Raw genomic sequence first — 12,975 nt, forward strand, 5'->3', positions numbered from 1 at the left:
CTCCACTTGTTCATCTGCAACTCTCACCTTCCCCCCAACAGGCGGAGCTGGAAATCAACAAATGCTGGAGGACTGCATATCCCAAGGGGCCCCCGCTTATATCAGGGAGCCCAGAGGAAATGTACTAGTTTCTTCTATACCAGTTACAACAACCCCAGGAATGACCAGCCTGCAGCTCATATGTTGGACTTTGATGGTTGGGAAATGCCGGGGATGCAACAAGAGATGAAGGGCCACATTAAAACATTAGCATTTGCCATTTGAACTAAAAATAAATCCACTGACTGAAAGGGATGGTTTTGAGTTTAACTTTATGTTAACTTTCAACTGGCCGTCATTTTTTAAAAATGTTTTAATAGTTCTTGAATTATTTGCCTTCTTCTACTGACTCTTTCCTGCTTTCAAATGGGGGTCACTCAGTAACGTAACTACCCCCATGGGGCCCAGGTGCAGGCCCACCAACCCCATCCACAAGCGATTCGCTCGCACGCAAACCACCGACGGGCTCTAAGGGGTGCTGGTCGTGGTGCAGTCGCACCAGGGCTGGAACTAGGGGTAGGCAGAGTAGGCACCCACCTAGGGAGCAATTATGGGGCGGGGAAAAATTTTAAGGGTATTTTTTTTCTTTTCTCTTTTTTTTAACCCTGGTTTGCTTGGCCTTTAATGGATTTTAATTTTATAAACTGCTTGTTTCAACCCCTTTTGCACTCCCCACCTTGCTCTTGTCAGATGCTGGCACAGGTAAACAGATGATTAGGGGAAATAGGATGGATTCTTGGCTCCTGTTGGCACATTTACATATTTGGGAGCAATATGAGGGATTGGCTCCTGCTGGCACAGGTACATATCTGGGAACAATTTGAGGGATTGGCAGCTGCTGGCACAGGTACATATTTGTGGGCAATATATTGGCTGCTGCTGACACAGGTAAACAGATGATTAGGGGTAATAGGTTGGATTTTTGGCTCCCGTTGGCACAGGCAGGTCCGGACTGAGAATTAAATTAGGCCCTGGCATTTGAGGTACACAGAGGCCCACTCAGCCCACATAGAGGCCCAAACAGCCCCACCAGCCCACTAAATACTGACTTTCAATGGGACCTTATTGCAGCCCCTCTGGCATTTGCCAGAACCCACAGATTGCCAGTCCGGGCCTGGGCACAGGTACAGATGGGGGCAATATGAATGGTAAGGTGTGAAATGGTAATGCAGGACCAGATGGCACACTGATTAAAGCCCTTGCCTAGGGTGGCAAAATACCTTGGCCTGGCCCTGAGTCGCACCACCCCGTAGTTCCACCACTGGGGTCACTGACCCTCCCCCCCATGACTAATTTATAGTTATTGCTACTTTTCATTACTCATTTTTCTATTCAGGCCTCTCCTATTCCCGTCTGTATTAAAAGCAATACATGGTTGCTAAGGCAGCTCGGTCCCTAGCAACCAGATGGCTGAAACTACAAACTGGAAAGCTGCAGAATAAAAAGCTAAAAAACTTAAAAACCACAAATAACTGAAAAAAATAAAACACATCGCAAACTGTCTCAGGATATCCCTCTCTATTTCAGTTAATTTAAAGGTGAACAGCTCCTTGAAGGTACAGAAAGCTCTATTTGTTTTGTCCGTGTCTGATGCAGGTATACATTCATTTTAATCCCACCTCCAGCTACTGTGACAGTTTGGGAGCAATATTGTAGCAGCAGAAGCTGCAGCGACAGAAGCGCAGAGCCGCAGGCGCAATTCCCCCTCCCCCTGTGTGTAGGGGCGGGGCCAAGGAGCGGCGGCTGCAGAGGGGAGGAGGAGGAGGCGGCAGCCCAGCGAGCAGTGTGCGAGTGTTTCTTCTGTTCTGCCAGCGCCTTTCCCTTCACTTGATCCGCTGCCGCACTGCAACTTATGGCTGGGGGTCGGCGAGGCCACGGCTTGATCCTGGGGGCAGCGGGGGCTTAAGGACAAGGCCCCCAATTGTAGCGACAGACTTGTCATTTGGTCGCGCCACCAGGGAAAGCGTTTCTGCCGGCAGCTCCCGACTCCCTAGTAACCATGACCGCCCGCAAGAAATCCACGTCCTGGCAGGAGGAAGTAGCGAGGGGCTTCTCAAGGTTCTTCTCCAGATCTTCATCCCAGGAACTAGAGAAAGAGGCTGATAATCCCTCTGGAAATGAGCAGGAGCAGCCAGATTCCACATTATCCAGGTTCTTCTCCAGAGCATCACCTCCAGACAAGGACAAGAAGTTGGCCAGTGAGAAATCTTCCTTAGAGGAAAGTACAGAAGGAGACCACCAGAGCCCATCCAGGTTCTTCTCCAGAGCATCATCTCAAGACAAGGACAAGAAGTTGGACAGTGAGAAATCATTCCTAGAGGAAAGTACAGAAGGACACCAGAGCCCGTCCTGGTTCTTCTCCAGAATATCATCTCAAGAAAAGGACAAAAAGTTGGCCAATGAGAAATCGTCCTTAGATGAAAGTGCAGAAGGACACCAGAGTGCATCCAGGTTCCTCTCCAGAGTATCATCTCAAGACAAGGACAAGAAGTTGGACAGTGAGAAATCATCCCTAGAGGAAAGTGGAGAAGGACACCAGAGCCCATCCTGGTTCTTCTCCAGAGTATCATCTCAAGACAAGGACAAAAAGTTGGCCAGTGAGAAATCGTCCTTAGAGGAAAGTACAGAAGGACACCACCAGAACCCATCCAGATTCTTCTCCAGAGCATCATTTCAAGACAAAGACAAAAAGTCAAACAGTGAGAAATCATCCTTAGATGAAAGTACAGAAGGACACCAGAGCCCATCCAGGTTCTTCCCCAGACCATTATCACAAGACAAGGACAAAAATTTGGCCATTGAGAAATCGTCCTTAGATGAAAGTGCAGGACGCCAGAGCCCATCTAGGTTCTTCTCCAGAGCATCATCTCAAGACAAGGACAAAAATTTGGCCAGTGAGAAATCGTCCTTAGAGCAAAGTACAGAAGGACACCACCAGAGCCCATCCAGGTTCTTCTTCAGACGCACAACCCCTGACAAGGAGACCAAGGACAAATCATTGACACCAGAGGAGCAGGAAAAGGGTCTGAACTTGTCAAAACTGTTCAACAGAGGGACACCGCAGGACAGCAAAAATGTATCCAATACTGAGGAGCGAGACACCTTCAGCTCCATCACAAGGCACCTCTCAGTGACGTTCTCTCAGGACGATGAACGTGACACAGCCAAGAGCAAAACAACCAAAATCAACCTGAGCAGGTAATTGTGCATTTTAATAAGGAATATAGAACCCTGGTGTTGGGTCACATGGGATTCCTGGGCAACAAGTGCCTTTGGTTTTAATATAAAGTAGTGGTACAATGTAGTGGGAAGTCAAATGTTGCAATATAATATTTGGGTTTTAATTTGCTCCACAACTGTTTTTGACTGTTCTGTTGGTTTACTCCAGGTCTCATGTGGACAAGCAGTTAACCGGTGGGCTGGACTTATAGAACATCAACTTTAAGTTAACTTTTAGTATGTTATAGAATGGCTAATTCTAAGCAACTTTTCATTTGGCCTTAATTTTTATAGTTTTTGTATTGTTATTGCTAATTTTTATTACTTGTCTTTTCTATTCAGTCCCTCTCCTATTCGTATTCCAGTCTCTTATTCAAATCAGTGCAAGGTTGCTAGGGTATTTTGCACCCTAGCAACCAGTATTCAGAACTGCAAACTGGAGAGCCACTGAATAAAAAGCTAAATAACTCAAAAAAACACAAATAATACAAAAATGAAGACCAATTGCAAATTGTCTCAGAAGATCGCTCTCTACATCATGCTAAAAGTTAACTCAAAGGCGAACAACCCCTTTAATCAAATAAAACATGATTCATAAGAAAAAGCTGATATGAATCTTATTCTGCATTAAATGTATTTAAAGGGATCCTGTCATCGGAAAACATGTTTTTTTCAAAACACATCAGTTAATAGTGCTACTCCATCAGAATTCTGCACTGAAATCCATTTCTCAAAAGAGCCAACAGATTTTTTTATATTCAATTTTGAAATCGGACATGGGGCTAGACATTATGTCAATTTCCCAGCTGCCCCTGGTTATGTGATCATACCTCCCAACATTTTGGAAGTAAAAAGAGGGACAAAAAAATTTTTCCCGCACGTAGCGCAGCAATTTTTTTGACCACACCCCTTTCTGTGACCACACCCACTAATTACCATGTTTGTTTTACAAAATTTGGCAGGTTATGAAAGTTTGAAAATATTTCTCCTTATCTAAACTGTGTTTTTGTGTCTCAAAATTGTTACAAAGTATCTCATTTGCACTTGTTAGCTGTTCTGGGCTCTCTGCTAAAAGCCAATTAAGTGAGAATTTTTTTTTTTCTTTTTCTGGCTGTTCAGTGCAGAGAAAATAGGGACATTTCAGTACAAATGAGGGACTGCGGGTTGAGCTGTCAAAAGAGAGACTGTCCCTCCGAAAAAAGGGACAGTTGGGAGGTATGATGTGACTTGTGCCTGCACTTTAGGAGAGAAATGCTTTCTGGTAGGCTGCTGTTTTATCTTCTCAATGTAACTGAAGGAGTCTCAGTTGGACATGGGTTTTTACTATTTAGTGTTGTTCTTAGATCTACCAGGCAGCTGTTATCTGGTTACCTTCCCATTGTTCTTTTGTTTGGCTGCTGGGGGGGAAAAGGGAGGGGTTGATATCACTCCAACTTGCAGTACAGCAGTAAAGAGTGATTGAAGTTTATCAGAGCACCAGTCACATGACTTGGGGCAGCTGGGAAATTGACAATATGTCTAGCCCCATGTCAGATTTCAAAATTGAATATAAAAAAATCTGTTTGCTTTTTTGAGAAATGGATTTCAGTGCAGAATTCTGCTGGAGCAGCACTTTTAACTGATTCATTTTGAAAAAAATTTTTTTTTTCCCATGACAGTATCCCTTTAAGCTTTAATATAAGTCTATAAAAAATAGATGGATAGTACGTTTTCTGCTTGTTCTAAATGCTTGTGTAGGAATATAGATAAGCCGTCAGGGCATGATGGGAGTTGTAGTTTTTATACGGCGAAATAACATGAATTCCTAAAAGTGTTTATTTCTCCCCTCCAGTTTGGCAGGACCATGGAACAAAAATTAAGCAATTATAGCAGGGAAACTTGGATTTGTTAATGGTCTAAACATTCCCTCGCTGTTGTTGGACAAGTAAATTTCCCAGAGTGCCAGCTGAAGTAGGGGCTGTGCTCAGAAGAGTAGATGTGCAACAGCTGTAGCGCAGTCTGTCTGCTGCTGCTGCTCTGCTGTCTCTGTAGTGACGTCACAATGGGCATGATACAAACACATGGAGAGTTGATTCACACAGGGGATTCCTAGTGCTCCATACATTTACATTCCCATTGCTGTTTGCTTGAAATGTTTCTGTCTGGAGATTCCGGGAGCTGTTATATCAATGTGCAGCTCTCACTGAGAGTTCTCCCAAGGGCAAGTTCACACTAGTAACTGACTTGTATTGGTTGTTTCGCCTCCTGAAATGTCTCTGTTTTTTTTTTAAATAGTTTTATTTTTTTTATGCACTTCTAATAAGTTCTGATTAGTGATGGGCGAATAAATTCGACCTGGCGCAAATTCGCATCCAATTTCCACGTTTTGTTGCCGGCAAATAAATTTGCGAATCTCCCGAGAAAATTTTGGAAGTTCGTCAACACTATTCGGACGTCCATTGACTTTAACAAATTTCGAGTTATTTTTGTGTATTTTTCGGCGTTTCGCGAAACGGGAGAAATTCGCCCATCACTAGTTCTAATGTGAAGTTTACTGCTTTTAAACATACCCAGTGTTTATACAGTTACATATTTTCAGCTATTGTGGTGTTGCTTCCTTTACCATTGCTAAGCTTTCTGGTTTTAAGGCTCTCAGCTCCTTCATTACAACTAGGGCTGCTGAACTTCCAGTGTGACCTTCCAGTGGTCACACTAGCCTTCTGCATGAGGCCAGTGCCTGGGGAGTAAAACCCCACCATCTTTCTTCAGTTGCCTGGTATAATTTGCTGGTGCTTGGGGTGGGGTCACGAAGCGGTAATTATAGCCCCACAGACTATAATTACCCCACAGACCCCCACCTCCTGCACTCCCAACTACCACCCCCACCACCAACAGAATTCTCCCCCCGCTGATGCACTAGAGTGCCGCAGAAAAATGTGTATCCAACCTTCCTCCTCTGTCTTCACTCCACTTCTCTTTTTTCTTCCTTCCTGCCATGCAATGTTTTCATGTTTATTGTCTGCACATTTTACTCCTTTAGTCTTTTTTTAACAGTTTTTTTGCCCCCCCCCCGGTCTCTGGTGATGCCACTTCCAGTTTGCAGCAATATCATTTGTAAACATGGTAACCAGTGGGTAGTGGGTCACAGGCCCGGATTTCTAAGTTGGCCGCCCCTAAGCCAAAGGGTCCTTGCACCAGCCCTTGCAAATGCCCCCTACCCCCGGTCTGGACTCCTTTGAATGCGGTTGGGCGGCAAGCTGCCCCTAAAATATTGCCGTTTTAGGCTTGGGTCTTTGTGCCACAAATCTGGGCTTGGTGGGTCAGGTTGAGGTTGAGTAGCAGGTAAAATGTGGGTTGTGGGTCTAGCTCAGGTTTATGTTTCTAAAATTGGACTAGAAGATGACTCCATGCCCACACTGGTACCTGCCAGTACAGGTCCTGCAGCAGGTCGGGTACCTGCAAAAAAAGCCGGCACCCTGCGGAATGAGGGGAGGATTTTCAGGTGCAGGTATAGATGCGGGTCTATGGGTCGCAGGTCGGGTTGCGGGTCTCATAAATTTCTTATGTTATGTACTATGTCTATATTTTACTCTTAAAGTTTTACAACACTTGTTTCTGTCCCACCCACTTTTCACGATGTCACTTCCTGTTTGCAGCAACATTCCTGTTTGATGGTGGTCGGTGGGTCGGGTTGTGGATAAGGCAGTTGCGGGTCCGGGTGGGGTAGTGTATCAAAGTGGATAAATATGTGGGTTGCGGTTCGGGTCCGGGTCTTAGAAATTGGTTCTGCGCAGGACTCTACCTGCCAGACTCTGTATCTAATGAATGTTCAGCAGTATGCCCTGTGGACCCCATGGTCCCCATTCGTACCCCCTGCCCACATTGTAGCTACACAACTGGGCACATGTTCCATTCACTGGCACTGACTCCTAATGTTATACAGCACACAAACCCAAACTAAGCATGGTGCTCACCAGACCAGAACCCCTGGCCCCAATAGGTTACTGTTTTGGATCACTGGGGGAACCTAACATATCTGCACCCCCAGTATATATTTGTAGTGATCTGGTCCTTTAAGAAAAGTTAAAAAAAGATACTTAGATTGCACAATACAAGTAATATTGGCACCCAAGTCCTACTAACCCCTAACCAACATGGCGTCCACAGGCCCAGTTCATATGGCTGACACTTCTTCCTGCTGCCCCCGAGAGTTGCCACCTTTTCTGGAAAATATATATTTATCTTTTTTCCCTATTAATATTATTGTGGTCAACCATCATTTTTAACAGCCAGGTGGCAACCTTATGCCCCCTACAGATTAGTCACATGTTTTGCTTGAGGTTGACATAGACGTAACAATTATGTTCTTTCTTGGAAAAGATCTTTGTTTTGTTCGATATTATCTGTGCGTCTATGGCCACCTTTACCCCTAGTTTTAGCCCTGGAGCTGGAGCACTTAGGGATATTGGGGGGCACTTGCTTCCAAACTACAGGCTTTCTTTTGTATACATATGTCCAGTCAGATCTAAAGAAAACACATAGCAGTTATAATACAGTCATATATGTGTTGGTGCCTGCAATGCATTGTGGGTTCTATGAGAGTATTATGCTGGTGGGAGTACTTTGTATTATTACTACTGAATGTTAGGCCAATGGAATGTTAAAGATGTCCAGTTACATTTTCTAATCCAACTGGGGCTGCACTTACTCTCAGCTGAATGAATTCAATGGCAGTCAGATGTGTTGGACTCTGGACAGTCACATATTCCACAAAGTTCCAATGCAACAGACGCCCAAACTATGTTCCACTGAAGATTGGAAAAATACACAGAGCTGGGCTTGTTCATTCTCAATCTCTGTGATCAGCTGGTAACATGAGCTTTTAATTGTCTCTGAGTAATCCTGTAGCTGAAAAAGAGACAATTTGTGGTCAGTTTGAAGAGCCATGCAGTTTGGGTTAGAAGGAAGAGGACAGAAAGAAGTCTCTGCAACTATACCAGAAGGAAAGGAACTGGTCTGTGGTTATATGATAAGAACGGCTTCTTGTTTTGTATCAGGCAGTGAGTATGTTGGTCATTACAGGGCAGCCATTGTGCTCTGTATTTCTCAGTGTGTGGCTGGTGGCCCTTATGGTGGCCATACACGGGCATATAAAGCTGCCGATATCGGTCGTTTAGACCAATTTGACAGCTTATCTGCCCGTGTATGGGGGCTTCCGACGGGCCTTCCCGAACGATATCTGGCCACTATATTGATCAGGAAGGTTTGATTTTTGACCGACCCATCGGAGCCCCTTGGCATATCGTAATTCGATCGTTCCCCCGATATAGCCATGCCGTTAATGGCATATCAGGGAAAGATCCGCTCGTTTGGCGATGTCGCCAAACGAGCAGATCTTTGAGTCTATGGCCAGCTTTAGTCTTTCTGAACCCTTGTTTTTGTGCCTTGGGTCCCCTCCTTGTTGGTTTGAGTGCTATCATGGGAATACATACAGACGTAATGGAGAAGAACCGTGTATAGGAATTTGCATGATGATCCAGTCTACGTACCGTATATACCCGAGTATAAGCCGAGTTTTTCAGCATCCAAAATGTGCTGAAAAAGTCTACCTCGGCTTATACTCGGGTCAGCGGTAGCCGACCCGAGTAGTTGAGATTGCAGTCCCTTTTAATCATTCCTATACCAGCAGTACACTTGGGGAGAGACTGCAATATCCCATAATCCCCTCTGTTGGTTATATGAAAGAATAACAGTGCGCCCTCTGTTGGTTATATGAAAGAATAACAGTAACTGCAATATCACACAGCGCCATCTGTTGGTTGTATGAAAGAATAACAGTAACTGCAATATCACAACGGGGCCATCTGTTGGTTGTATGAAAGAATAACAGTGCACCCTCTGTTGGTTATATGAAGGATTAACAGTGACTGCAATATCACACAGCGCCCTCTGTTGGTTATATGAAAGAATAACAGTGCGCCCTCTGTTGGTTATATGAAAGAATAACAGTAACTGCAATATCACACAGCGCCATCTGTTGGTTGTATGAAAGAATAACAGTGACTGCAATATCACACAGCGCCATCTGTTGGTTGTATGAAAGAATAACAGTGCGCCCTCTGTTGGTTATATGAAGGATTAACAGTGACTGCAATATCACACAGCGCCCTCTGTTGGTTATATTAAAGAATAACAGTGACTGCAATATCACACAGCACCCTCTGTTGGTTATATGAAAGAATAACAGTGACTGCAATATCACACAGCGCCATCTGTTGGTTATATGGAAGAATAACAGTGACTGCAATATCACACAGTGCTCTCTGTTGGTAATATGAAAGATTAACAGTGATGGCAATATCAAACAGCACCCTCTGTTGGTTATATTAAAGAATAACAGTGACTGCAATATCACACAGCACCCTCTGTTGGTTATATGAAAGAATAACAGTGACTGCAATATCACACAGCGCCATCTGTTGGTTATATGGAAGAATAACAGTGACTGCAATATCACACAGTGCTCTCTGTTGGTAATATGAAAGATTAACAGTGATGGCAATATCAAACAGCACCCTCTGCACATGACAGTGGGACAATGCACACAGTAATCCGTTTGGCAATTCTCTGTCACCATCAACTTTGCAAAGAAGTCCGGTTGATCGCTGGGGGGGTCGCTTTGGCAGAATGTGCGCTGCTGGGAGACAGGGCTGTAGTTGTGTCTAGGCTTATACTAGAGTCAATAAGTTTTCCCAGTTTTCGTAGGTAAAATTAGGTACCTCGGCTTATACTCGGGTCGGCTTATACTCGAGTATATACGGTACTCCCAGCACTGTGTATAGTGTAAGGATGTAATATTGTAGTAGAAGGGCTTAATGAGCTCAGGTTATGTAAAAACCAGCGGCTCAAAGAAAACTTTCACCTTCCAGCACTTTATTCCGTTCAGTTATTTTAAGACAGTTCACCAGAAATAAAGGATTCTTTTCAATTTTGATGCTGGCGGCAAAGTCAGTGGGCGTCCAAATAGTGTTGACGTGCGGTGATTTAGACACAAATCTTTTTGACACAGATGAATTTTCGCTGGGGTTTAGCAGATTTATTCGCCATCGGAGAAAAGCGCCAGGCGAATTTATTCGCCCATCATTAATCCTTAATAGAGGGCCCAGAACAATGCATTTGCCCCGCTAAACCTTAAAATAATACAGAAACCATTTGTGCAGCACAAAATTGCTGGAAATGTTACCCTTGCATTCAGTTGTTTTCGATGTAGATTAACTTATATTATTATATAAACAATATACGTTGGTTTTATATTCCTTGATCTGATCCTTTTTATGGTCTGGAATGTGTAAATCCTTTCTTTACTTTCCATTCATCATTATATTCCACTTGTGCTCTGTACAAAACGATGATTAAAACTGTAGCAGGCATTGCTTGTTCCTGCCCCTGCCCCCGGCATCACTCACACTCCGTGAATATAGGGTCTTAGTCCTTTACTTCATTATAATATAATCTCAGGATTATTAAGTAGGACATACAGTATGTTGCTGGGGATCGTTTGCTTAGGAGGCAATGTCATTTTGCAGTTTTTGGGGTGTTTTTGCTGTGTTTTAGATCCATTGTCATTTTGGCAGCCTTGCCTGAATTGCTTGTAAACTGAAGGCTGGTTAGCTTGACTGGTGTACGGCAGAAAGTCTCCTCACACCTACATCTACCTTTGTGTTCAGTCTAGTAACCTAGTTCACTTTAGTATAGACCCAGTGGATGCCCGCCTGGAAGCCCCAATGATGGGCAAAGTATACCCATACCCTCACCCAATTCTTCCATTAGAATATCAGTGTGGCACATAGAGAGGGATAAAGCACCCATACCCGCACCCGGTTCTTCCTTTGAGTATCAGTGAGGCACATAGAGAAGAATAAAGCACCCATACCCTCACCCAATTCTTCCATTAGAATATCAGTGAGGCTCATAGAATGGGATAAAGCACCCATACCCTCACCCAATTCTTCCATTAGAATATCAGTGAGGCTCATAGAATGGGATGAAGCACCCATAACCTCACCCAATTCTTCCATTAGAATATCAGTGAGGCACATAGAGAGGAATAAAGCACCCATACCCTCACCCAATTCTTCCATTAGAATATTAGTGAGGCTCATAGAATGGGATAAAGCACCCATAACCTCACCCAATTCTTCCATTAGAATATCAGTGAGGCTCATAGAATGGGATGAAGCACCCATAACCTCACCCAATTCTTCCATTAGAATATCAGTGAGGCACATAGAGAGGAATAAAGCACCCATACCCTCACCCAATTCTTCCATTAGAATATTAGTGAGGCTCATAGAATGGGATGAAGCACCCATAACCTCACCCAATTCTTCCATTAGAATATCAGTGAGGCACATAGAGTTGGCTCGAACCTGCCTGTCCCACGGGTTTCGTGCCGGCCTACGTATCACTAGCCAGGGCATTAGGTGGATTTAGAATTCTCTGATTTTATCATTCTGTTACCCCTGCGGTACATGATAAAATGAGCTGCTTCCCCGCATCATGAGGGCTGCTATTTTTACATTGACCCTACTGAGCCATTTATACTTCACCTTGTAGGAAAGAGCAGCAGCGAGTGATGCACAGCGAGTATCTCGGCTGTTCCAGATGATTCACTACACTCGTACCTGAGAGGAATGGATGGTACTGTTAATACCTTATCCCTGGCCGGCTATGAGTTGTTATGATACTCTGCTGTTTGTGATATACACTGCTCTATATATAATTAATTGTTTCTGGATTGATGACAGTGTTATAAAATGTGCCAAGCCTATGCTGGGTGTCGGAATGATAACCAGCAAGAATAACGTTTAGGAGAGTTGTCCATTTAGTGATACACGACGTGATTAGTAGGAAGGGAATTGGCTGCTATATAACACTTGTCTGTAGTGATGAAGGGTACTTGTATAGTTTTATGAGAGGTGATAGAGTTTATTTTGCCAAAAAAAAGTGCATAGCAAAAACAGAAAGGATGCACATAGCAAAGGATTGTGAGTATTGTGGTTCATAGCTGGATATAATGGTGCTCTAGTTTAAAGTAACACCAAAAAATTTAAGTTTTTTTAAAGTAATAAAAAAACATAATGTTCTGTTGCCCTGCACAGGTAAAACTGATATGTTTGCTACAGAAACACTACTATAGTTCATATAAACAAGCTGCTGTGTAGCAATTGCGGAAATTGAAAAAAGGCTATATGGCACAGGATAAATGGCAGATGACAGATAAGATAACATTATGTTCTGCAGAGCTTATCTGCTGTGTAACCTGAGCATTTCTCCTTTGAATGGCTGCCCCTTATGGCTACACAGCAGGTTGTTTATATAAACTATAGTAGTACTTATCTGTTATCTACTGTGTATCCTGTGCTTGAGTGGCTGCCCCCATGGCTACACAGCAGCTTGTTTATATGAACTATAGTAGTACTTATCTGTTATCTACTGTGTATTCTGTGCTTGAATGACTGCCCCCATGGCTACACAGCAGCTTGTTTATATGAACTATAGTAGTACTTATCTGTTATCTACTGTGTATTCTGTGCTTGAATGACTGCCCCCATGGCTACACAGCAGCTTGTTTATATGAACTATAGTAGCACTTATCTGTTATCTACTGTGTATCCTGTGCTTGAATGGCTGCCCCCATGGCTACACAGCAGCTTGTTTATATAAACTATAGTAGTA

The 12,975-nt window shown here is 43.6% G+C and overlaps 1 protein-coding gene across 2 annotated transcripts in view; it reads left to right on the plus strand.

The window, feature by feature from the left end:
- The first annotated feature begins 1,744 nt into the window (after positions 1-1,744).
- Positions 1,745-12,975, plus strand: part of crybg3.S (crystallin beta-gamma domain containing 3 S homeolog) — a 76,588-nt gene continuing 65,357 nt past the window's right edge. For both annotated transcript variants that reach the window (XM_018248853.2, XM_018248854.2), the window contains exon 1: positions 1,745-3,237. In XM_018248853.2, coding sequence (XP_018104342.1) covers positions 2,039-3,237 — 1,199 coding nt within the window. In that variant the 5' untranslated portion in view covers positions 1,745-2,038. The remainder of the gene's footprint in view (positions 3,238-12,975) is intronic.

This window comes from Xenopus laevis, chromosome 2S, assembly GCF_017654675.1.
Source record: "Xenopus laevis strain J_2021 chromosome 2S, Xenopus_laevis_v10.1, whole genome shotgun sequence".
Lineage (NCBI taxonomy): Eukaryota > Metazoa > Chordata > Amphibia > Anura > Pipidae > Xenopus > Xenopus laevis.